The following is a 25,232-nucleotide window of genomic DNA, read 5'->3' as shown; positions in this document are numbered from 1 at the left end:
AATTAATCACAGGGAGATCGATAATTAATTTAGGGTTTTAGGGTTGTACGTTTAAGGTTTAGGGATCATCGATCGAGTGCGCACACACATTATTAGAGGCACCCGCGTCTTTACGCATAAAGTGCATGCGTATATATGTGTGTGTTTTTTGCCACCAACGTTATATATAGATGATCGCGAGAGAGAGAGAGAGATTGAAATCCCCAAGAATATGTTCAAATATACATTAAAATATATGCACGAATGCATGGTAGGCCATGCATGCACACTAAAATTATATATATATTATGAGGCAACTTAATCAAATGTGTTTTCATTCGAGAGAACTTGTCAAAATTAAAGTTAATTAATTTATCAAGATAATTATATAATTAATTAATGAATCTGAGGGATATGTTATACAACATGATCGATATAATATAGGCCATGTATATTTTAATTGGTGTTAATCTACGGTTTCTAGCTAGCTGTTATATATATAGAGCATGCTTTTATTAGATCGGGTTATATCTAGTATAGTTTAGGGTTATGTGTTTTAATTAAGTAGGGTTGATTAGCTAGGGTTAGTTACATGTATATGGTTTAGGGTTAATGCATGTCACATTTAATTTAATTAGAGGACCGCGAGGCACCCCTGGCCTGCTCGATGCACACAATTAAGTGTCGTTGGCCTATATATACATAGGGTTTAATTAGGGTTTAGGGTTAGCTAGGGTTTAGGGTTAGGGTTAGGGTTAGGGTTAGGGTCTAGGGTCTAGGGTTTAGTGTTTAGGGTGTTTAGGGATTAGGGATTAGGGATTAGGGATTTAAGGTTTTAGGGGTTGTTTAAGGTTTAGGGATCATCGATCGAGTGCGCACACACATTATTAGAGGCACCCGCGCCTTTACGCATAAATTGCATGCGTATATATATATATATATGTGTGTGTTTTTTGGCCACCAACGATATATTGATGATCGAGAGAGAGATTGAAATCCCTAAGAATATGTTCAAATATACATTAAAATATATGCACGAATGCATGGTAGGCCATGCATGTACACTAATTAATTATATATATATTATGAGGCAACTTAATCAAATGTGTTTTCATTCGAGAGAACTTGTCAAAATTCAAGTTAATTAATTTATCACGATAATTATATAATTAATTAATGAATCCGAGGGATATGTTATACAACATGATCGATATATATAGGCCATGTATATTTTAATTGGTGTTAATCTACGGTTTGCTAGCTAGTTGCTATATATAGAGCATGTTTTTATTAGATCGGGTTATATCTAGTATAGTTTAGGGTTATGTGTTTTAATTAAGTAGGGTTAATTAGCTAGGGTTAGTTACATATATATGGTTTAGGGTTAATGCATGGTAAAATTAATTTAATTAGAGTACCGCGAGGCACCCCTGGGCTGCTCGATGCACAATTAAGTGACGTTGGCCTATACATAGCTAGGGTTTAATTAGGGTTTAGGGTTAGCTAGGGTAGAGGGTTAGGGTTAGGGTTTAGGGTTTAGTGTTTAGGGTGTTTAGGGTTTAGGGATTAGGGATTTAGGGGTTTTAGGGTTGTTTAAGGTTTAGGGATCATCGATCAAGTGCGCACACACATTATTAGAGGCACCCGCGCCTTTACGCATCAAGTGCATGCGTATATATGTGTGTTTTTTGGGCCACCAACGATATATAGATGATCGAGAGAGAGAGAGAGATTGAAATCCCCAAGAATATGTTCAAATATACATTAAAATATATGCACGAATGCATTGTAGGCCATGCATGCACACTAATTATATATATATTATGAGGCAACTTAATCAAATGTGTTTTCATTCGAGAGAACTTGTCAAAGTTCAAGTTAATTAATTTATCACGATAATTATATAATTAATTAATGAATCTCGGGGATATGTTATACAACATGATCGATATAGGCCATGTATATTTTAATTGGTGTTAATCTACGGTTTGCTAGCTAGTTGCTATATATAGAGCATGTTTTTATTAGATCGGGTTATAGCTAGCTAGTATAGTTTAGGGTTATGTGTTTTAATTAAGTAGGGTTGATTAGCTAGGGTTAGTTACATATATATGGTTTAGGGTTAATGCATGGCACATTTAATTTTATTAGAGGATCGCGAGGCACCCATGACCCGCTCGATCGATGCACAATTAAGTGTCGTTGGCCTATACATAGGGTTTAATTGGGGTTTAGGATTAGCTAGGGTTTAGGGTTAGGGTTAGGGTTAGGGTTAGGGTACGTTTAGGGTCTAGGGTTTAGGGTTTAGTGTTTAGGGTGTTTAGGGTTTAGGGATTAGGGATTTAAGGTTTTAGGGTTGTTTAAGGTTTAGGGATCATCGATCGAGTGCGCACACACATTATTAGAGGCACCCGCGCCTTTACGCATAAATTGCATGCATATATATGTGTGTTTTTTGGGCCACCAACGATATATAGATGATCGAGAGAGAGAGAGAGATTGAAATCCCCAAGAATATGTTCAAATATACATTAAAATATATGCACGAATGCATTGTAGGCCATGCATGCACACTAATTATATATATATTATGAGGCAACTTAATCAAATGTGTTTTCATTCGAGAGAACTTGTCAAAGTTCAAGTTAATTAATTTATCACGATAATTATATAATTAATTAATGAATCTCGGGGATATGTTATACAACATGATCGATATAGGCCATGTATATTTTAATTGGTGTTAATCTACGGTTTGCTAGCTAGCTGCTATATATAGAGCATGTTTTTATTAGATCGGGTTATATCTAGTATAGTTTAGGGTTATGTGTTTTAATTAAGTAGGGTTGATTAGCTAGGGTTAGTTACATATATATGGTTTAGGGTTAATGCATGGCACATTTAATTTTATTAGAGGATCGCGAGGCACCCATGACCCGCTCGATCGATGCACAATTAAGTGTCGTTGGCCTATACATAGGGTTTAATTGGGGTTTAGGATTAGCTAGGGTTTAGGGTTAGGGTTAGGGTTAGGGTTAGGGTACGTTTAGGGTCTAGGGTTTAGGGTTTAGTGTTTAGGGTGTTTAGGGTTTAGGGATTAGGGATTTAAGGTTTTAGGGTTGTTTAAGGTTTAGGGATCATCGATCGAGTGCGCACACACATTATTAGAGGCACCCGCGCCTTTACGCATAAATTGCATGCATATATATATATGTGTGTTTTTTGGCCACCAACGATATATAGATGATCGAGAGAGAGAGATTGAAATCCCCAAGAATATGTTCAAATATACATTAAAATATATGCACGAATGCATGGTAGGCCATGCATGCACACTAATTATATATATATTATGAGGCAACTTAATCAAATGTGTTTTCATTCGAGAGAACTTGTCAAAATTAAAGTTAATTAATTTATCACGATAATTATATAATTAATTAATGAATCTCGGGGATATGTTATACAACATGATCGATATAGGCCATGTATATATTAATTGGTGTTAATCTACGGTTTGCTAGCTAGGTGCTATATATAGAGCATGTTTTTATTAGATCGGGTTATAGCTAGTATAGTTTAGGGTTATGTGTTTTCATTAAGTAGGGTTGATTAGCTATGGTTAGTTACATATATATGGTTTAGGGTTAATGCATGGCACATTTAATTTAATTAGAGGACCGCGAGGCACCCCTGGCTCTGCTTGATGCACAATTAAGTGTCGTTGGCCTATATATAGGGTTTAATTAGGGTTTAGGGTTAGGGTTAGGGTTTAGGGTCTAGGGTTTAGTGTTTAGGGTGTTTAGGGTTTAGGGATTAGGGATTAGGGTTTCGGGGTTGTATAAGGTTTAGGGATCATCGATCGAGTGCGCACACACATTATTAGAGGCACCCGCGCCTTTGCGCATAAAGTGCATGCGTATAGTTTAGGGTTATTTGTTTTAATTAAGTAGGGTTTGATCAGCTAGGGTTAGTTACATATATATGGTTTAGGGTCAATGCATGGCACATTACATATAGTTTAAATCTCAAGAATGTTTATACATGATAGGCCATATGTGCAAAGGAATTTTTTTCCCCGTGAACTTGTCAAAATTCAAGTTTATCAGTGCCAATGGAAACTAGTCCAAAAAATTACATAGAGGACCAAAAGTACTAGACAATAACTAATAGAACCTGCAACTTTACAAAAAGGACCCCAAAACATATAGAAGAAAATCAATCGAGTCCTTCTCGACCGCACATCGGATCTCTGCTCCGCATCCTTTCCAGCAACTCCGTCGCCGGGGACGCACCACTTGGGACGGTGTCGCCGGTAGTCGCCGGGACGAAGGAGAAGAAGGGCCTCGGCAACGGCATATTGGCTCTAAGAAGGGTCGCCGAAAGTCCAAGATGTGCACGGGCAAGACGGATGACGCCGTCGTATGCCCCGAGCTTGTGAACTTTAGCGACTTGACTTCCCCATTGGCCGGATCCGAAGCACCGACCAAAGCAAGCCTCACCGTTAGCGCCATCACATTGATGGCACCGGATCGGGGTTTGGCCGGCAAGATCCGCCAGATTCACCATAGGCCGGATCCGAAGCCGATGACGAGATCCCCGACTCCATTGCGCCATTCCGCTCATGGGAAACACTCGGATCTAAGCTTACAACAACACTAACTCCCTCGGATCCAAATTAGCCGACTCAACTTTGCTTATCTAAATATGGATGTATCCACACATGTTTTTACTCTAGATACATACACGTCTAAGGAAAGTTGAATCAATTAATTTAGTTCGGAGGGTGTACAATATACGAGAGAGAAGTCGGCCTCGTCTTCGGCCGGCGAGGCCGCCGGAGAGAAGGGGGAGAGGAGCCGGGGGAGTGGGAGAGACTCGAGAGAGAGAGAGAAGAGGAAGAAATGAGAGCTCCCTGGGGAAGAACATTATTTTTGTCGTTCTGCTCGTAGCTTGAAACTGAAAATTTCGGCCACGCGCCAAATCATCCCGCCGCATCCATTCGAAAATCCCGTGACCAGTTTTACCCTTTTAACCCTGGTCCGGAAGCTACAACCCACCGACCATGGAGGGCTCATTCGGTAACAATGAAATATCTTGCCTAGATCCCGAACCCTCCCCACGGGCCCACACCCACCCACCAACCATTCGCCCCATTAGCTCAAAAATACTCTCACACGCCAAAGCTCGACTCTCTACGGTACTAGATCCGCTCGCCGCCGGCATACTCCTCCACGGCGTAGCCTTGATCGTGTTGGCTGTCCACCCACCCGATCCGCTCCCCCGCCGCCCTCGTCACCGACGGATCCGCTTCACCGCCGACCTCGCCACCGACGGATCCGCTTCACCGCCGACCTCGCCACCGACGGATCCGCTTCACCGCCGACCTCGCCACCGACTACCTCGCCGCGGCGGGCTGTATCAACTTCACCGAATACCTTGCCAGCCAACCAGATCTGCTTCACTAACGCCCGCTTCTACGGAAACAGGGTCGATTCATCGTCTCCCACGTTCGCCGCCGCTGGAATGCAAGTTGCCGCCCCCGTCCACCCCGCCGCAGCTTGGTTAGTACGCTGGCCCGTTAGATCGCGGTGTTTCTTTAGCCATGTTTTGTGTAGTTATTTGCAGATCTCATATGCCGTTAAATTTCTTGATGTGTTGCTTCGCATGAAGTTTGTTTAAATGTTGTACAGTACAAAAGCATTATCCGGTCGCTACCATCCTGTTCATTCTATCGACACTCGTGTGCATCCACATATTTATAGCATTGTACCCATTCATTTGCTGCCAACTGTTTTTGTATCGCATGCTATTGTCGCATCGCTTTTATAGTCGTGCTATGGGCATTTCCAATCTGCTTGTTCTTATACCACGTCATTAGCTCACCGCTAGCTGTTTTCTCGTGTCTCGCTATTCTCATACTCGCTTTTATAATCATGCTATGTGCATTTCCAATCTGCTTGCTCTTATACCTCGTCTTTAGCTTATATAGTTATTGTTGCGTGCATGTCTGGTCTTTGTATTATCGTAGACTGACTTGTCAATGTTATTTTTCCTAGGGATTGATCATGCGAACCACTTATTAGAACATCCAACATTAACAGCGGGGACGCTAGGTAAGGTTGGAATCTGAGTTCGTGGTTGGTAATTTTGGCAGTTTACTTCCGTTATTATCTATAACCTATATGCATTGTTCCTTATGCAAGAGATTAACACTTGGAACCCTCGCCATAGCAATGCCATTCATGCTTTACTATGTTTACGCCTATTTGATATGCTTGTCTTGGAGAAACTTCGAGGGTGATTTGAACCCGACATTTGGTCATTCTTAATGCCGGTTTACTTTATGTGTAAAACCTTGGCATTACCCTACTCTAAATCTGAATGTCCGAAATTCGTATCTCATGCAAAGCAACATCTAGTTGGTTTTAATTTGATATCTGGTAACTATTGGCTTATTCATTTGGCAGCTCAAGTTTTTTGTTATTTGAAACCAGCTGACTTGGTCTTAAATGTGATATCTAAACACAAATTAAGGACAATGGAGCAGGCCGGAGGATTAGCATTTCACTTGATGGCTGAACCTAAAATGATAGGCATGTTGACCACGACTAGTGCACGCAAGAGAAGGACCTGCAGTGAGCCAGTATGTGCTTAGTACATGCATCTTATCTTATCTTGTGCTTATTTACTGCTACATGTTGTTATCTGATCTCTACATTGCGTAATACATGTTTGAATAGTTAATTGTTGTAACTATGTATACAATGTTACCGAATCGTTGTTTTAATGAAGCAGTCATCATTAGAAGATAGTCGCCAAAAAAGGATCTGTAGCGACCCTGTGCAACATTATGATGTAAGTTTGTGCTTAGTACAAGTTCCATACATGTCTTATTTATGCAACTTGTTATTATCTTATATCTACATTGCATAATAAATGTTTGCATAGTTCATCGTTTAACTCTTTTTGCATTATTATCAGAATGCAGTTGTGATGAAGCAATCTTCATTACCGAGTGAGGCCCACAAAAAGTTCCGATCTTTCTTCGATGCATCTTCTCATAGCCGTCAACCTAGACCATTTCTTTCATCGGACAAGTAAATATCTCAAGGCTGTACTTTATAAAAGACATGGTATTGTCTGCTTTAAGATCCGTAGGCGATATGTTGACAAAGAGTACACAAGATTCAATCAAGGCGATTGCCAAATGTCAACGTGTTATTGATGATGCTAATAGAAGTCCTCAATGATTCTATGTAATTTTTTTATTTGGGCACATTAATTGCCTTGTAATTTTCCTATTTGTTTTATTTGTGTATGTACTTTTGTGTATCATTGAAATCAGATTTTAGGCTCATGAAATTTAATGCAAGTTGACTAGTCAAACAAGTAGGGCCCTACAACAGATTGGGCCGGCCCACTTACAGTAGTGTGGGACCCACTTTCATTTTGGGCCGGCCCATTTCTTTAGTAGGCCGGCCCGGTTACACGATAATGGGCTCCACATGCTTATTGGGCCGGCCCACTTGCTCTATGGTGGTCCCACATGGTAAATGGGCCGGCCCTTTAATAGGAAGGTGGGACCCACCTGTGTTTTGGCCCGGCCCACTATCTTGTTGGGCCGGCCCACTTTCTATATGGTGGACCCCACACACCAAATGGGCCGGCCCTTTAATAGGAAGGTGGGACCCACCTGTGTTTTTGGCCCGACCCACTATCTTGTTGGGCCGGCCCACTTTCTATATGGTGGACCCCACATACCAAATGGGCCGGCCCATTAACAGGAATGTGGGACCCACCTGTGTTTTTGCCCGGCCCACTATCTTGGTGGGCCGGCCCACTTGCTATATGGTGGGCCCCACATACTAAATGGGCCGGCCCATTAACAGGAATGTGGGACCCACCTGTGTTTTTGGCCCGGCCCACTATTTTGTTGGGCCGGCCCACTTGCTATATGGTGGACCCCACAAACTAAATGGGCCGACCCTTTAACCGGAAAGTGGGACCCACTCGTGTTTTTGGCCCGGCCCACTAGCTTGTTGGGCCGGCCCACTTGCTATACGGTGGACCCCACACACTAAATGGGCCGGCCTTTTAACGGGAAAGTGGGACCCACTGTGTTTTTGGCCCGGCCCACTTGCTTCTTGGGCCGGCCCGATTGCTCGTAAGGTGGACCCCACATGTTAAATGGGCCGGCCCATTTAAGTTTTGACCGATCAACCTTAGAGGTTAGGCCCGGCCCACGTAACTAATGGACCAGCCCGGCTATATAGTTGACCGGTCAAACTATGTCATCCGGCCCGGCCCGCTTAAGACGTGGCGAGGCCTCGTGTGGGCCTACCATCTACCACGGGGTTTCAGCCGGTTAACGCCGTTAACCGGCGGTTAACGGCGTCCGCCACGTGTCGGCTTGCATGACGTCGGCGGTTAACGGGCTCCCGAAAACACTTCCGCAACGGTCCGATTTTCCGTGGCGGAAGGGCGCCCAAGCGCGACGGACCGAAAAATCGTCGTTGGACTTTGCCTGACGCAGTTTCGACAACGGAACCCATATCGTCGGGTTAGGCCCATAGGCGACGAAAAATGCCCCTTAGTTGACGATTTTGGGACGTTGTCTATCAGAACTTTTCTTGTAGTGTATGATGCGAGCAAACATCCAAGAGTCCGAGGACCAAACCATTGCTAGGTTCTTCAATGGCCTCAACTACCCCATCAAGAGGATTGTGGAGTTCCAACAATACTCCAACATGGTTGAGTTGGTTCACCAAGCTTCCAAGGCCGAGCGTCAAGTCAATGAGGACATCAAGTACTCGAAGTCCAAGCAATACTTCGCCTCCAAACTTGCTACAACAACTCCCACAACAAGTGTCAAGCCAACCGCATCCTCTACACCTTCCAGGCAACCTTCTATCCAAAGTCGCATGAAGCAAACAGTGTCATCCACCGCCTCCTCCAAAGCCTCTACGGGACCTTCCAATGTCACTTGTTTCAAGTGTGGCACTCAAGGCCACAAGTCCTTCGAATGCAAGAACACCAAGGTTATGATCACTATGGAGAATGGTGACATAGAAACGCTAAGTGAGGGCGAATATGAAGCCCTAGTACAAGCCGCCGTTGCTAATGAGGAAGAGTATGATGAAGAAAGTGGAGAAGACCCTCTCTTAGGCACCCACGACCCAAGCCCTTCACTTGTGGTCACTCGAGTGCTCACCACTCAACCCCAAGCTATGGAAGACCAAAGATGCAACATCTTCCAAACTCGCGCCGGAATTGGTGGCAAGTCTATCAAGGTCATCATCGATGGTGGGAGTTGCCACAACTTGGCAAGCACCGAGCTATGTGAGAAGCTCAACCTCACGCTTCGCAAACATCCTCATCCATACCATGTCCAATGGTTGAGTGACAAGGGCAATGTCAAGATTCAACACACCGTCACCGTCAACTTCAAGATAGGACCCTATGAAGACACCGTTGAGTGTGATGTGGTACCCATGACCGTGTGTCACATGTTGCTTGGCCGCCCATGGCAATTTGACAAGAAGGCCATACATGATGGTTACTCCAATGCATACACCTTCAAGGTCAAGGACAAGAAGTTCGAGCTTCGCCCAATGACTCCTAGCCAAATCATCGCCGACAATGCGAAGGCTTTAGCGAGGGCACAACACAACACCCACCATAGTGAGTTGAGAGGAGAGGGAGCTACCCACCAAAAAGAGAGTGAGCGCCACCACCCACATATGAGTGAGAGAAAGAGTGTCCTCCTAGCCACAAAAAGCGAGTGGAGAGAAGTGAAAGACAACCCATCCACCACCATACACTACGTGCTCATTTGCAAGGGCCTCTCGTCGGAGACTAATGACTTAACCAACATTCCTTCGTCTTTGTTGTCTCTTTTGAAGGAGTTCCAAGACGTCTTCCCCGACGAGCTACCTCATGGACTACCACCGCTTCGGGGCATCGAGCATCGCATCGACCTCATACCGGGCGCTCCCCTACCAAACCGCGCCGCCTACCGCACCAACCCCGAAGATACAAAGGAGATTCAACGTCAAATCCAAGACCTCCTCGCTAAAGGGTACGTTCGAGAAAGCCTTAGCCCTTGTGCCGTTCCCGTGATTCTTGTGCCTAAACCGGATGAGACGCAACGGATGTGTATGGATTGTCGCCCCATCAATGCCATTACCGTCCGTTATCGCCATCCCATTCCGCGTTTAGATGACATGCTTGATGAATTGAGTGGTGCCACCATTTTCTCTAAGATTGATTTGCGTAGTGGCTACCACCAAATTCGCATGGCAATTGGTGATGAATGGAAGACGGCATTCAAGACCAAGCTTGGTCTATAAGAATGGCTCGTCATGCCATTTGGTCTTTCCAATGCTCCTTCGACTTTCATGCGTCTTATGAATCACATTTTGCGACCTCTCATTGGCAAGAGCGTGGTTGTTTACTTTGATGATATTCTCATCTATAGAAAAAATCTCGAGGACCATGTTCAACATGTGAGAGAAGTCTTATGCATCTTGCGCCACGAGAAGCTCTTTGCCAACCTCCCAAAATGCCATTTCGCTCAAAACAAATTGGTTTTTCTTGGTTTTGTGGTTTCCGCCAACGGGATTGAAGTTGATTCTTCCAAGATTGAGGCCATCCACAATTGGCCCACTCCCACAAATGTTGGTCAAGTTCGGAGTTTTCATGGACTCGCCGGTTTCTACCGCCGCTTTGTCAAAGATTTTAGCACCATCGCTTGCCCTTTAAATGAGCTTACTAAAAAGAATGTTCCGTTTGTTTGGGGCAAAGCACAACAAAACGCTTTTGATGGATTGAAAAAGAGACTCACCGAGGCACCACTACTTGTTCTCCCCGATTTCACTCAAACATTTGAGATAGAATGTGATGCGAGTGGCCTTGGAATAGGTGGTGTCCTCATGCAAAATGGCAAACCCGTGGCATACTATAGCGAGAAGTTGGACGGCGCACGCCTCAACTATCCTATATATGACAAGGAGCTTTATGCTTTGGTTCGTGTTCTTGAAGTTTGGCAACATTACCTTTGGCCAAAAGAGTTTGTTATCCATTCGGATCATGAGTCCTTGAAGTATTTGAAAAGTCAACACAATTTGAACAAGAGACATGCTAAGTGGGTTGAGTTCATAGAGTCCTTCCCTTATGTAATCAAATACAAAAAGGGCAAGGACAACGTGGTTGCGGATGCACTTTCCCGCAAGAACACTCTTCTACTCACCCGCTTGGAGTTTCACATTTTGGGTCTTGAGGAGATCAAAGAACTTTACCCTTCCGACGCTTTCTTTGGACCAATCTTTGCCAAGTGTTCCGTTGACCGCGGATTTGATGATTTCTATTTGCATGATGGCTACTTGTTTAAAGCTAACAAGATTTTCATTCCCGAGTCTTCTCTTCGTAAGTTGCTTTTGCAAGAGTCACATGGAGGTGGTCTCATGGGTCACTTTGGACGAGAGAAGACATATGCCATGCTCTCAACCCACTACTATTGGCCAAGAATGTACCGCGACGTGGAACGCCTTTGCCGACGGTGTACAACATGCTTACAAGCTAAGTCTACATCCAATCCCTATGGTCTTTACATGCCTTTACCCATTCCATATGCACCTTGGTCGGACATAAGCATGGACTTTGTACTTGGCTTACCACGCACAAAACATGGTCATGACTCAATATTTGTGGTAGTGGATAGGTTATCTAAAATGGCTCATTTCATACCATGTCATAAGAGCGATGATGCTTCACACATTGCTTCATTGTTTTTCAGGGACGTGGTTCGCCTACATGGAATACCGGCAAGCATTGTGTCGGATCGAGACGTCAAGTTTATGAGTTACCTATGGAAGTCGCTCATGGCGAAGTTTGGAGTGAAGCTCTTGTTCTCATCGTCCTCGCACCCTCAAACCGATGGGCAAACCGAGGTGGTCAATCGAAGCCTCTCCACACTCCTCCGCACACTTGTGAAGACAAATTTGAAGTCGTGGGAAGATTGCCTACCCCACGCGGAGTTCGCCTACAATCGAGCCAAGCACTCCACAACCTCAAGGAGTCCCTTCATGATCGTCTATGGATTCGAACCTCCAACGGCACTCGACATCCTCCCACTACCTCTTCATGAAAGGACGAACATGGACTTCGACGAGCGCACTACCGCCATGAAGAAACTACATGAAGAGACAAGAGCAACCATACAAGAGCATGTACTTCGCCAAGCTAACCGCCTCAACGCCAAGAAAAAGGAACGCGTGTTTGAAGAAGGAGACCTCGTTTGGATCCACCTAAGGAAAGAATGGTTCCCGCAAGAACGCAACTCCAAGCTCAAGCCAAGAGGAGATGGGCCTTTCAAGGTCCTCAAGCGCATCAACAACAACGCCTACGTCATCGACATACCAACATCCAAGTACTTGGTGAGCAACACTTTCAACATCTCGGATCTCTCACCCTATCATGGAGATGAGGAGGAACAAGAGTCGAGGACGACTCTCTCCCAAGGGGGGGGGGAGATGATGCGGGGTGGCCTTCGGACACCTCCCCACCAAGACCAACAAGTCCCCCAAGTGGACCAATGACAAGGGCTCGAGCTAAAGCGATACATGACAAGGTGAACTCGCTCCTCACTACCCTCGACCTCGGTACACCATTGGATGGAATGCTACCTCATGCCCAGTGGCGGAGCCAGGATGTTAACCTTGTGTAGTCAGTTCAAAATTGTGTAGTCAAATACATGTATTTATATTATTTTTTCGTTATTTTCTCCATGATTTTAGCCTACATACGTTGAAAACTGTGTAGTCATATGACTACACAGCCAGAGTGTGGCTCCGCCACTGCTCATGCCGAAACACTTTGTGTGATTAGGTACGTGGAGCATCAAGACCCCGGAGAGGATGAGACGCCATGGTCAAGGGAAGGAGAGGAGCAGCGGAACCTGAGGATGATCATGAAGCCGAAGCCGACGTCGCCCGAAGAGCTCCAAGGAAGAGACGGACGCTGGCCGGTCCAGGACCCGGTCAGACCGGACCCACGACCGGACGCCCCGGCCACAGGCCCGGTCAACCGGGCGCAAACCGGGCCAGCTCCCTCGTACCGGACGACGACCGGACCCAGGACCGGATTCTTCGCAGATTCCCGATTGGCGACCGGTCGACCGGACCCATGACCGGACGGCCCGGTCACAGGCCCGGTCAGACCGGACCCCTGGCCGGACAGCCCGGTCACTGGCCCGGTCTGACCGGACGCACATCCGGATCCGACGGGAAGACCCCACCAAACTGCCTTAACTTATCCATTCGCGTACCTGTTCGCCCTTGCTGGCTGTGTGGCCCTATATAAGTAGCTGGAACCCCTCATTTACTTTTCAGACTTGTTTAGAACTCAAACCTACCTTTGAGCTTAGTCTCCCTTGGGTATCATCCCTCTGTAATCAAGGCACTCTTGTTGTTGATTTGTGAATTGCTAAGTGAGATTCTAGTGCAAGGCACTCTCTCTCCCTTATCAATCCCCTTCTCTCCAACACCAATCTCTCTCCGGGAATTCTGCCGCGTGCCTCTTCCTTGGAGATTCTATTGGCGTGATCTACCGAGTCACGGGGGTAAGTATCGGGTGTATCGGGTTGGTGTGCGTGCGTGAGTCCCGTGTTCTTCGTGTTCCTCGTGTTCTTCACGTTCTCCCACCTTTTCCCCTTTGGTTCTTGGGTCGAATCGCGAGATCGGGCCACATCCTCGATCTTAGATCGCATCACATTGTCAGCTGCATAATATTCCCAGCGCTATCACCACTAGTCTTTGATCCATCAGAGGCGGTCCCTTTCTGATTCTTCTTCTTGTTCTTATTACCACTAGAGACTTGCTGTTGGTGAAAAGGGTTCAGACTAGCACTGCTACCCTGGCGATTAGGTTGGGGAAGGCTGGGAGTGATCCTCTGAGGCAACATCATCATGGGGTTGAAACCAGTTGGAGGAATTTGCCAGTTGCCAAAGAATTGCGACCACTGACTCATCGGCATATTCCACATATTGGGTTGCATCATCGGGAACATACCTTGACCATCCGTCCCCGTCTGCTGCATCATGGGTTGGGGGAACTCGTTCTTGACAGTAACTGGATCATGAGCGGCGCCAAGGGATGTTGCATCTGATTTTGCTGGCGCGGCTGCCGCTGGAGGAGCACGGCCACCACCAGGGCCGCGGCCACCCCCAGCTCCACCAGACCTTCCCGCACCTCGACCTCCTCCCGCCATCTTGACGACCTCCACGAACGATCTCCTCCCTTGTTCAGCTCCCCACAGTTCTGAGAACTTGATCACCGTTGGCTTTGGTAGGAAACCAGCTCTGGCTGGGTAGCAATCAGCAGGAGTGAAGGATCTCGCCTGGACCAACTCTCTCCTGACCCAGACGAGAGTCTGAGAACCAGGGGGAGCCCTAGATCCGACCAGGCGATTTTTGTCTGAGACGGGCGGAGCATCCAACATTATATCCAAAACGGAAGGCGTATTTCTGAAATCCGCCGAACCAGAGAAGCCACCAACGGCCCGATTTCGATCAGGAGGGTCCAATCGACGGCCACCCATGGCTGCCAACGAAGAGCGGCTGCACGGTGGGGCCCACCTCTGGGGACTTCTCCTAGCTTTCCCCATCCTCTCCGGCGAAAAGCTCCTCGTCGGGGACGGATTCCCCCGGCGAAGCTTCTCCCTCTGCCGCCGAAACTCCGCAGCACTTCGAGGACTAGATGGGCCCTCAGACACCCCATCACCGCCAGGCAGAAACAACGGAGAAGGACTCAGCGGCGTGCCCCGAGACGAGGCCTTCACGGCGTCCAATTTTCCAGATCCTCCAGGCCCTGCTCCGCCATTAGCCGCTTCAGGATCCTTAAGCTTGATCATCGCCAACGCCGCGGCTGCTCCTCGAGCCCCTGCCCTGAGATTTGCGGCCGCCATCCCTTTGCCATCTGCACGATCGCCCACTCAGACGCGAGGCTGATCTAGAGAATCAGCAACTTCCGCCGCAGCAGCGCTTGCCTTCTCTCCTCCGCCATCACCGCTTCCTTCTCCTTCCGCGCCCTCTCCTCCCCCATCCTCACCTCCTCGGCGAACGATGGGAAGCCCGCCGTCCACTTCGGGATGGACATGCTCCTCCGCCGGACGCACCGGCGAGTACCAACGTCGGCGGGAGGTCGGGGCGGGGGAGGAAACGACGGCGGCGCGAGATCGCCTGAAAATCGCTAGTTCGCCTGCTACAATTTTCAATGTTATGCTGTTGAATGGAAATAATCGGAAGGTACGACGTTGCACCGGGTCTTTGCAACAACTGAACTAGGAGATTCAGTGGAACTCTAAGGTGTCGTCGGCTTGTGAGAGGGTATTGTAACCGAGGCTTCGATCACAATAATCTGTTAAGAGTTAATAACCATCCTCGCAGTTTTTATTCCCCTTAAAAGTAAAAGACATTATTCGTGTCAAGAAACTGTTTGCACTGTATTAGGCAAATAATAAGCAAATGAAAATATAGTTCTCTCTCCTGGTCTACAACTCGTTCATGGGATGGCCCTGAAAATGAGGAAAGCAGGACGAAAATAAGAGAAAGAGAAAGCGTTCATGTATGTTCTCCACCTGTAGAAACTGACAAGTTATTTGGCTCAAATAAGAGAAAACGTGAGTGGTGACATACCATAACTCTCAAGCATTTCTGCAGCAGCCAACAAAAGTAAGACAAAAAACCAATGGACAGTTAGGGGACACGGTGCTGAATTAGGAAACCAAGCCAATAAAAATTTAACCCCATTAAGGTACCAGCACTTTGGTTGAAACTTCGGTCCAGTGTGAAAAACTGAAAGTCCGGGAATCTGACTCAAGAAGCAACTGATGACTAACTCCATACCCAAAATTGAATCGCTCAGTGGTTGCATTGGTCAGAAAGAAAATTCAGCAACCGGCCTTGTACATGGTCTTGGTTCTCCAACCTTCAAAGTTGCAATCAATACGATCAAAAATGGGCTGTGGATCTTATTCCCACAGCTACCATATGTACAAGGGGATGCCCAAATATGTAGTGGGAAGTTATTGGTTGGAGTAAGTAATAATACCTATTGCCAGTCCAGAAAGTCACCGGCAGCCTGTTATATCTTACTAAGTTCATGCCACGCTTTATGCTCTGTGGCTTTGTGTTCCACAAACAAGAAATGAATTACCGATTACTTTGTCGTATATCTTCACTCAAACTGAAATGTTGAAACTTCCTGGTGGATACAAATCCGCACAAACTTCACTAGCCTTTTAAACTATTTGTCTGTTAAAGAAACGGTGCTCGATTCACTCACTGAGGAAATAAAGCAGGAAAATTCTTACTTGGGCTAGTGCTCAACAGAAGGCATAATAACGCTCTGAAATGGAGAAGCGTGACCAAGGCAACAGAAACTTGGAAAAGCCATCTGGCCCTATCTCTTACACCACGTGAGTTACCAACAAAAGAAGCAATTGGGTGGTTGAACTGGAATTAAGTGGACATGATGTCCTGTTTGCGTTCTTGCCAACAATGGCAACATTATGGGCATATGGACTGAATGTTCTGCACATACACACACATTCCTCTTGTGCTCGTGGTTTGTTATCAAGCTGCGCAATTTTAAGGCACAAATGGGAACAAAGAAGGGGGAACAGAGCATGTTCTTGATGCAACACCGGAAATATGACAATTCTTGATGCAACACCGGAAATATGACTTGTGCAAAACAGAATTTGCCATGGTTCCAGCCATCCGGCCAACTACTGTTTACTAATCCTGGAGCCTCGTTGCTAATAAGACCATTGCCGAGTTCAGTAAAGCTTGGCTTATCTTGGCCTCAAGGGTATCAACCACTTCTTTCTGGTTCATCTAAAGCTGGAGACATCGTTCTATAAGATTCTGGACCTGCACAACAGTTATTAATAACACTTCTTTTTGGACGAAAAGGCAGCCAAGCCTGCTTTTCATTGCATTAGAAGAAGTACAAGATGTACAAAGGGGAAAAAAGAAAAACGCTGAGCCTGGGCGAAACCCCAGCAGATAAAAAGAAACTAGCAGGAACTAAATCGGGCTCCCTTGGTCTATGCAGCAAGTCACAAGCCCTCGTTTGCCCAGCACTGTGCCAGTTCCTTGCTTCTTCAGAGATACAGCTTATTATTCTAGCAAAAGGGGATGCTGAATTTTCGAAGATGCGAGTTCTTTCCAAATGGTTCAACAAGTTAACTGCACAAGCGTGGTCCGACCTTTCTTCTGGGGCTTTCCTTATCTACTGTGAGTGTCAAGCTGCCAAGACTGCAGCGATGTTGTGTCTGGCATTGGCGAGAGCATCAAGGGGAGCTGAGAACTAGCTAACAACCGCCTCCAGATTCTGATCGTGACGGGGCATGTTGCCAGCAAATGAAGGGCGGTCTCAGGCTCACCGAGCCACCAAGGCAATGCACACATGCAGCATTATGAGGCCAACCCTTCTTCCACAGGCAGTCAGCAGTATGACACTTACCGAGGACTCCAAGCAAGGCGAAAATGAGACACTTAGCCTCAGACTCCCAAATAATTTGGCGAAAACTGAATCAAAGTCAGCACTAAACATATGAATTAACCTAGACCCCTGGTAGCTTGAATGGTCAGCCTGATGTATTAGTAGAACTAGCTGTACTTAATTCAACTGAACTCTGACGATTGCAAGGCACTCCTATAGTGCTAGTAATTAGTATAATCCTTAACCACAGGGTATTTGCAGGATCTCTCTCCTGTGCAAGCTGAGCAAGGTGTGGCAGGCCATTGAAAAGGACGACCTCCCCGCCCGACGTTCTCGACCCCCACTCTGGCGCGCCCTGGGTGCAGAACGCCAATGCAGCTTTCCAAGGCAAGCTCATAACAAATATTGAATGCAGTGTATGATTAGTTATTTTTCCTTTTTCTGCTTGCACCTTCATCTGATTTCTAGCACTCTGCATGTGCAACAGTTGAGCTCAAGCACCATGGAGAAGAGCACAGGCGATAAGAAAAAATTGCATGAATGTCATGTCCATGATACGTGTGAAATGTGGATCCTTCATTTCTGAATCTTATAAGAGGGTTATTGTATCCGAGGCTTCCAAAGAAAATCTGCACTAACCACACATCTCTTTTTCTTCCGATTAGGAGGGTATTGTATCCTAGGCTTCCAAAGAAAATCTGCACTAACCACACATCTGTTTTTATTCAGATTGAAAAGTAAAAAAGCACTGCCGGGGTCAAGAAATATTTGCATGTAATAGGAAACAAAGGCCCCCCCCCCCCCCCCCCCAAAAAAAACATCTCTCATTATGGCCACCACAAATTAAACTCTGATTTCTGCATTCACTTGATATTAATGGATTTCTCTTGAGCATGCTAGACAAGAGCATGTACTCATGAACTCGTGAATTCAACATCAAGCTACTATTGATATATTACATAAGCACATCAATGTACAAGGCACAACTACAGTACCATCAAGCAAGCATACTGAGACAGATCTATTGTACCATCTGATGGGAGTTACGATTCATCCCACAATACCACATTACATGACATCATAACTAACAAGGGAAAAGCTAACACATAAGTTGCTCCATTCTCCATGAATATGTACAAAATGATGGACAGCTGCTCAGCCTGCAGACATACCATGAGACGTGAGTAAACCAAAAGTATAAGAACCCAATGTTTTATGCACAAGGAGAATACTAGCCAGACAAGAAAAAGAAGACAGAAGAACTATGGATGATAAAGTGAGTTCTCTCTCAATTAGTGTTCGGTAACTGAATAGCACACTTCTAAGATGCACCCACGGTGTGGATTTCCATATAGCACCTCACTAATGTGCAATGACAAATGAGCATGCAAAGCGGCAGGCACAAAACTAGTGCAAGAGAACCTTCAGGGAGAAGAGATTGCAGTGGTGCTGGTGGTATGTGCTAATAAATTCATGGGTTAGCTCTGCAAAGTACGAAAATAGGACAAAAATGAATTACCTGTATGCTCTCCACCTGTAGAATCTGAGAAATTATTTTGCTCAGATGGGAGAAAGGGTGACCTACCATAATTCTCTAATATTTCTGCAGGTGACAAAAGTAACACACATAATGTACATAACCAATGGACAGGGGAAAAGGTAACCAAAAATGAAAGAGAAGCAATAGTAAACTTTATCCCATGATTGTACCTGTATTTTGGTTGAAGCCCTCTGTTAAGTCTGAAAAACTGAAATTCCGGGGAATCTGGCCCAAGAAGCCAAATGATGATGACTCCATATCGATAATTGAATCATTCAGTGGTTGCCCGTTCAACTCTGAACTGCTAAATGAACCACCAGATGCATCACCAATTGATTGGCATGATTCGAGGAAAGCATTCCCACAGAAAGCAAAATCAGCATTGGTTGAATAGCCTGACTCTGTCTTTATCGTTGTACCATTATCAGCACCAAACAGCAAAGAGGACGCATTCTGTGCTGGCAGAACATTGGTTGAAGCATTCAAACCATTATGGGGACCGTGAAAGTCTTTACCACCATACATTAACTGATCACTAGATGGTGCTCCATTTGATAAACCACCTGAACCTCCATTGTGCATTACACCATTTGACATTGCAGATACGGGACCAGACTCTGGTACAAAGCACCGATCTTGCTTCACTGAAAGATGGAAAACAGTGGACCATGATAAAATGTCATTGACCAGCAAGTAAATAAAGCGTGGAAAGTGTAGGCACCAAGAACACAGCTGTATACATAAACTTGAGAGTTTTTTAGACTATTGTGTACTTGTTTCTAAATTCAAAAAAAATGATGACAGAAATTGCATTATCACACCATATAAAGACAAACAGTTGCTCTAATGCTTGAAAAATAATGCCTTACATGCTGTGGAGTTGGAGCCATTAGTAAGAGGCATAGAAGGGACCGCTGAAGAATAGTCTTTATTCATAAGTTGGAACTGATCCTCAAGAAGCTTGTTGAAGGCCGTTATTTGATTCTTAAGCATCAACCTCAAATAGTATGCCTTGAAAAATTCAGGGTTCTCTTCCTCAAGTTTTTGCCAAACTGAAACGAAGAGAGTAGGGAAGAAATATTAACAATCTATATACGGGTGTGGCGGGGGGGGGGGGGTCAATGAAGTTGGAGGGGTGGTTCATCTAGGTCCATGTACTCCCAAAGTGCACATTTAGGTCCCTGATGTGCCACAAGTCATCATATGTCCTTTAACCCACCAGCAGGCAATTTCACGGCAAACACGTGTAACCAAATGTTGCACAAACATATTCAAAAACTACAGAAGTTCTTTGTGGTTTTTGTACAGCAGAACTGTGATATACACCTACATACACGCCAAATTGACTTGGCAAATACTTTTTAAGTATTATAGGGAGCTTAGTATCCCATTGATTACGACACTTGTAAGTAATAAAACCTATTGCCAGTTCAGGAACTCACTGGCATGCTGCTAAATCAGCGGCAATTAATATGGAACGGAGGGAGTACTAGTTATACATCCACAAACAGGCAATACATTACAATTACTTTGCAGTTTATCTTTTATCAAACTGAAATAGCAAAATTTCCTAGAGGATGCAATTCCTTTGAACATCACTAGTGATTGTAAGTTTGTAACTATTAGGTGATTAAATAAACAGTGTTCGGTTCACTCACTGAGACAAACTAAAACAGCATGGCTCTTCAGCAACAGAAGGGAAAATCTATACGCAAGCGCCGCATCTGTATTAGGAAAAAACACATCGATTACCCCTAATGACTGATCACTTCTTAGCCCCTCAGGCTGCCTCAACCCCACTTGCTTCTTATCCCATCAGGTGAGCCCTCCACCACACGTTACCTTTCTGAAAACCAGGACGAGAAGCAGCGCTGAGAGCAAGAGGGAACAGAGGAGGAGGACGCCACCACGGAACAGCAGCAGAGGCCGCCACCAAGCGCGCACGGAGCAGCGGAGGAGGCCACTGTCGCTGCTGCCTAGCTCGGAGCAGCGGGGGAGACCGCCGAGCACAGAGCAGTGGCGAGTCTGCCGCCGCCGTCGAGCAGCACGGAGCAGTGGACAGTCTGCCGCCGCCGTCGAGCAGCACGTAGCAGCGGGTGAGGCAGATGTTGCCGCGAGCTCGGAGCCGGAGGTCGCCAAGCTGCCAAGCACGGACTGGGGAGGCTTGCTCCAACAAGCACATCGAGCCACAGCCAGGAGTCCCGGACCTTCGCGGTGGTTTCAGCGGAGCGATGAACAAGCGCTCAGCGGCGGCGGCTGCCAGGAGTTCTCGACCGTGCTTATCAATCCGGCAATTAGGTGCATTAAAAACCTTGCAATTATGTTAATTAGTCAGGAAATTAGGTGGTTTGAGCCTGGCAATTAGTCTTAACTAACCTGGCAACTAGTAATCAGGCAATTATAAAATGTAATTAACCTGGCAACTATGACTAATTAATCGGGCAACCAAAAACTACCCCTACTTAAATTTGCAAGTAGTAATCTAGCAGGTAATAATACTTAATCTGGCAACTATGTTGGGGAGAGAGAGTGTTATTCAGATTGTTGGATTTTTTCGTAGCCAGGCAATGGACATGTAAAACGTAAAGGATGGCATCGATACTATTTCTAGTGTACCCAACAGACGAACTTTGGGTGAGTGCTACTGCACGTATTTGTGGTAGTAGAAAGTTTTGACACGGTCGTCACGTCGTGATTAGGAGGGCAGCGTGTTTCACTGCTTTCACGCGCTCGTTTGCCCAACCATTACTAGCTGCTGCACGGATAGGACCGATATGCAGCACCGCCGGCTAGCACTGTCCACACAGAATGGGGGTGAAAGAGAAGTCTTTGATGTGTTTGTGCTTTATGTAGATCAGAAGGGGTTTCAACAAATTTGCAAAAACCTTTGGCTCTATCTCTTCCACAAGGTGGGTTAACCACATTAATAAGAGAAGCCACAGCAGTGGGATTGGGAGGGCTAATGAGCAACTTCTTCCACATTAGGGGCATTGAAGTGCACTTTGGGAGACCCAAGTGAACTGATTCAATAAATTTGACGACCCATCACGCAATTTACTCATTTTAAAAGAACTAAAAAATGGAGCAAATTTTAATATTTTGTAGTGTCAAAGAGAATGCTTGTGACATCAGCAAAGTTTGTCCATGCCAGTGCTAGTTTACAGGTTCAAACATTTTCATCTGCATGCAATTAATAGGTCTTTTATCATGCTAATGGACCCACAGTCCATTAGGAACCCTTCATGGCCTCATCACGAAACACTCTTCAAACAATCGGAATATGGAACTGGAATTAGGTGGACATGATGTCCTGTTTGTGTTCTATGATAACAGTGTCAACATTATAGGCCTGTGGACCGAATTTATACACCCACACACACGTTCTGCTCATGCTTGTATTGTGTTGTCAAGTTATACAATTTTAAGGTACGAATTGGAACAAATATTTTTTTCTCCGTTGGCAAAAATATATAAGAATGCACATATGAAGACACATATATAATTGGTTTGCAAGTGATGTTTCCATTATAATTGAAAATTTCACTGATGAATTCTGAGGTAAAAAGGGGGAAAGGAACATTTTCGAAGGGGATTATTTAAAAACAGTTGATTTGATCATCATTTGACAATTCTTGATGCAACGCCGGAATTACAGTTTCTACCTTAAGCGTTAATTTACAGTGTGATTGTGCAAACCAGAATGTGCCATGGTTTTCAGCCATCCAGCCAACTATGTATGAACTATGATATTGTTTACCGATCCTGGGACCTCATAGCTAGTAAGCTGGAAAATACTTTTGAGAGTATAATATTACCAAGTTGAGTAAAGCTTGGTTCTATCTTGGCCTCATGGGAGAGGGTATGAACCACTTCTTTCTGGCTCATATAGAGCTGGAGACATCGCTCTATAAGATTCTGGACCTGCACAGCAGTTGTTACCAACACGAGTTATCGACACAATACAAGTAAACATACCGTGATTTTAACTATATAATATGCAAAAAACAAGTAGAACCGGTCTCATCTCACAAACAAAATCGCAAATATCGGTTGCTACTTTGGCTGTCGACAAGCACTAAAGAAGCCGTATACGAGATTAACCTAGGAACCTAGCTGGCTTGGATGGGAACCATTAAACGAGCAAACGAACAGAGCAGGGACATGAAGTAGCAAGCAGAAGTTATTGACAGTGCAAGTAAACATGCACTAATTTTAACAATATATCTAAAGTTAGTTTCCCAGCTCCATCTAAAATATAACAAATATCGCTCGCTGCTATGCGTTTCAGAAAGCGTATCAGAAGCCACATATACAACTAATAACCTAGACCCCAGCTAGCTTGGATGGATGGGGAATAAGCAAAAAAAACAAAAGCACATGAAGCAAGAAGTGCAGCAGAGCAGAGCAGAGGTACTGTCAGTGTGAAATGCTACTGACGAGCTGTATGTCCTGGCGAGAGACCTTGCGGACGTGCTCCCCCGACATAGCGTCGAGCTCCCTCCTCCAGCCCTAAGTTCCCTCCTCGGCTCCCTTTCGCTCTCCCTGAAAGAAACAAGAACCACGCTGAGACGAGGCAAGGGGCGGATCTAGACGGCGCTTAACCCATCGCTGGTTGGAAACAACCTGATACCTCAGAAGTCAGAACCCAGAGGCTGGGACGGCGTGGAGATGGCAGGGACGCGATGTCCCGGCGAGGAGGAAGGGGAACGGCGATGGCGGCGTGCGAGGCTGGGGTTTGTGTGGGGGGCGGCGGCGGTGACGCTAAAGTACGGCGCGGCGGCGGCTGCTAGGGCACGGCTGGAGGTGTGATGAAATCGATTGATCCGGTCTTGTTGGCTACGCGAGCAGCTGGGAAAAGGGACCAAAAAGGAAGTGGGCGAAAGGGAGAGGAGCAACTAGTGGTGTGGGGAAGGGCAGAAAGGAGCCAAAGAAATTGGCCCGGATTCCCCTAATCCACTGCTAGTGATGAGGCTTTTTGCTCAGAATCTGCTATCAAATACAGTGCCCTATATCATGCTCTGCAAACTTATAAAAAGAGGCTTTTGCCTCACACTAGAGCCTCTTATAAATGGATGTAATTACTGGCTACTAATTGGCCAGATATGCACAAAAAATAGAATTATACTATATACAAGATGTAGGACAATGTAACTTTATTTTCAAGCACAAATGTATCTGGTGTAGTATCTAGTCAAGCGAATGCGCAGAATATTCGGCCCGCGACTATCAGTTCAGTTCAGTCACAATCAGACCATAAAATAGAAACCAGATTGCTGGTGAAGGATAAATTATATAATACAAAGGGCGCATTATAAGCTTTGGAGACAAGAATTTATGCCAAAAGAAATTGCAAAAGTGGGTCAAGTGGAGAGGCTCATGCCAGCATCTTCCTGCACCGGCTCTCCCTCTCCTGTACCGTACCAGACCACCCCATCCCACCACACCGAAATGGTCCACCCATTCCCTGCACTCCAGTAACATTATACGGAAGCTCGTTTAGCTTCTGCCTGTACTCAGAGCTGCAATGACCTTTCCCATTTACATTAAAGGCAACTTGCATTGGCCATGTTCCATCATACAAATAAAGAGCAGCTGGAAGAATAATGAGGTGCAAGGATCGGATTCTTGCCAAATCACTAGGATGAAGAGAGTAACCAACTATCGCATTGATATGCTTTCCATCTCAAGCACTACTAAACTTACATGTCATTTTTTTAATCCTCGCAGCATTTTTTTTCTTGCCTGCATAACTGTAAAAGCAGTTTGATACCTGCAAAATGGTGGCTTGATGTATTCTCCCAACATCTAGACAAGTCACCTAGGGGCTGCTGATTAGCAGCACCACAGATGATGGCTTACCAAGCCTCGGTTTGATCCTCAGCTCTACTTTTGATTGAATTGATGCCTAGTTCCTCCTAGGTATCACTCTTTCTTTTCCAACGTATATCAGCATGTCTGCAGCTCTTTTCCCTTCACATTTTCACCATATGCTTTGCAGCTCCATAAAAGTGAATTCTTGACCTTGGTAGAGGCGGCAAAACGAATTCTGCATTGCCTCGCTGAGCGATGATGATGAAATTGCGGCTGCAGGGCCACAGATGCACCACCTCCATGTCTACATTTTATAACTCTGAACTGCCACCGGAGTCCATGGGAAGGCCTGTTCAATAAATTGTACAACCCACCTAGACTATTGACTCTGGCCC

At 45.5% G+C, this 25,232-nt stretch overlaps 1 protein-coding gene across 4 annotated transcripts; it reads right to left on the bottom strand.

Annotated features, from left to right (window-relative positions):
* Window positions 1-18,316: 18,316 nt before the first annotated feature.
* LOC124697737 lies at window positions 18,317-23,767 on the bottom strand. Of its 4 annotated transcripts, none has more exons than XM_047230287.1 (7): window positions 23,650-23,767; window positions 23,464-23,568; window positions 22,842-22,947; window positions 19,896-20,078; window positions 19,197-19,670; window positions 19,006-19,089; window positions 18,317-18,646 (listed from the first exon to the last, which is right to left on the bottom strand). In XM_047230287.1, the coding sequence occupies exons 2-7, from the start codon at window positions 23,509-23,511 to the stop codon at window positions 18,642-18,644; spliced, it is 900 nt and encodes a 299-aa protein (XP_047086243.1). In that variant the 5' UTR covers window positions 23,512-23,568; window positions 23,650-23,767; the 3' UTR covers window positions 18,317-18,641. The 4 variants fall into 4 exon arrangements, with proteins under 4 accessions (XP_047086243.1, XP_047086255.1, XP_047086250.1 ...); XM_047230299.1 differs by having other exon boundaries at window positions 23,488-23,568; XM_047230294.1 differs by having other exon boundaries at window positions 23,657-23,759.
* Between the last annotated feature and the right edge of the window lie 1,465 nt (window positions 23,768-25,232).

Source organism: Lolium rigidum, chromosome 1, assembly GCF_022539505.1.
Source record: "Lolium rigidum isolate FL_2022 chromosome 1, APGP_CSIRO_Lrig_0.1, whole genome shotgun sequence".
NCBI lineage: Eukaryota > Viridiplantae > Streptophyta > Magnoliopsida > Poales > Poaceae > Lolium > Lolium rigidum.
This window is presented reverse-complemented; position numbering and strand designations above follow the sequence as displayed.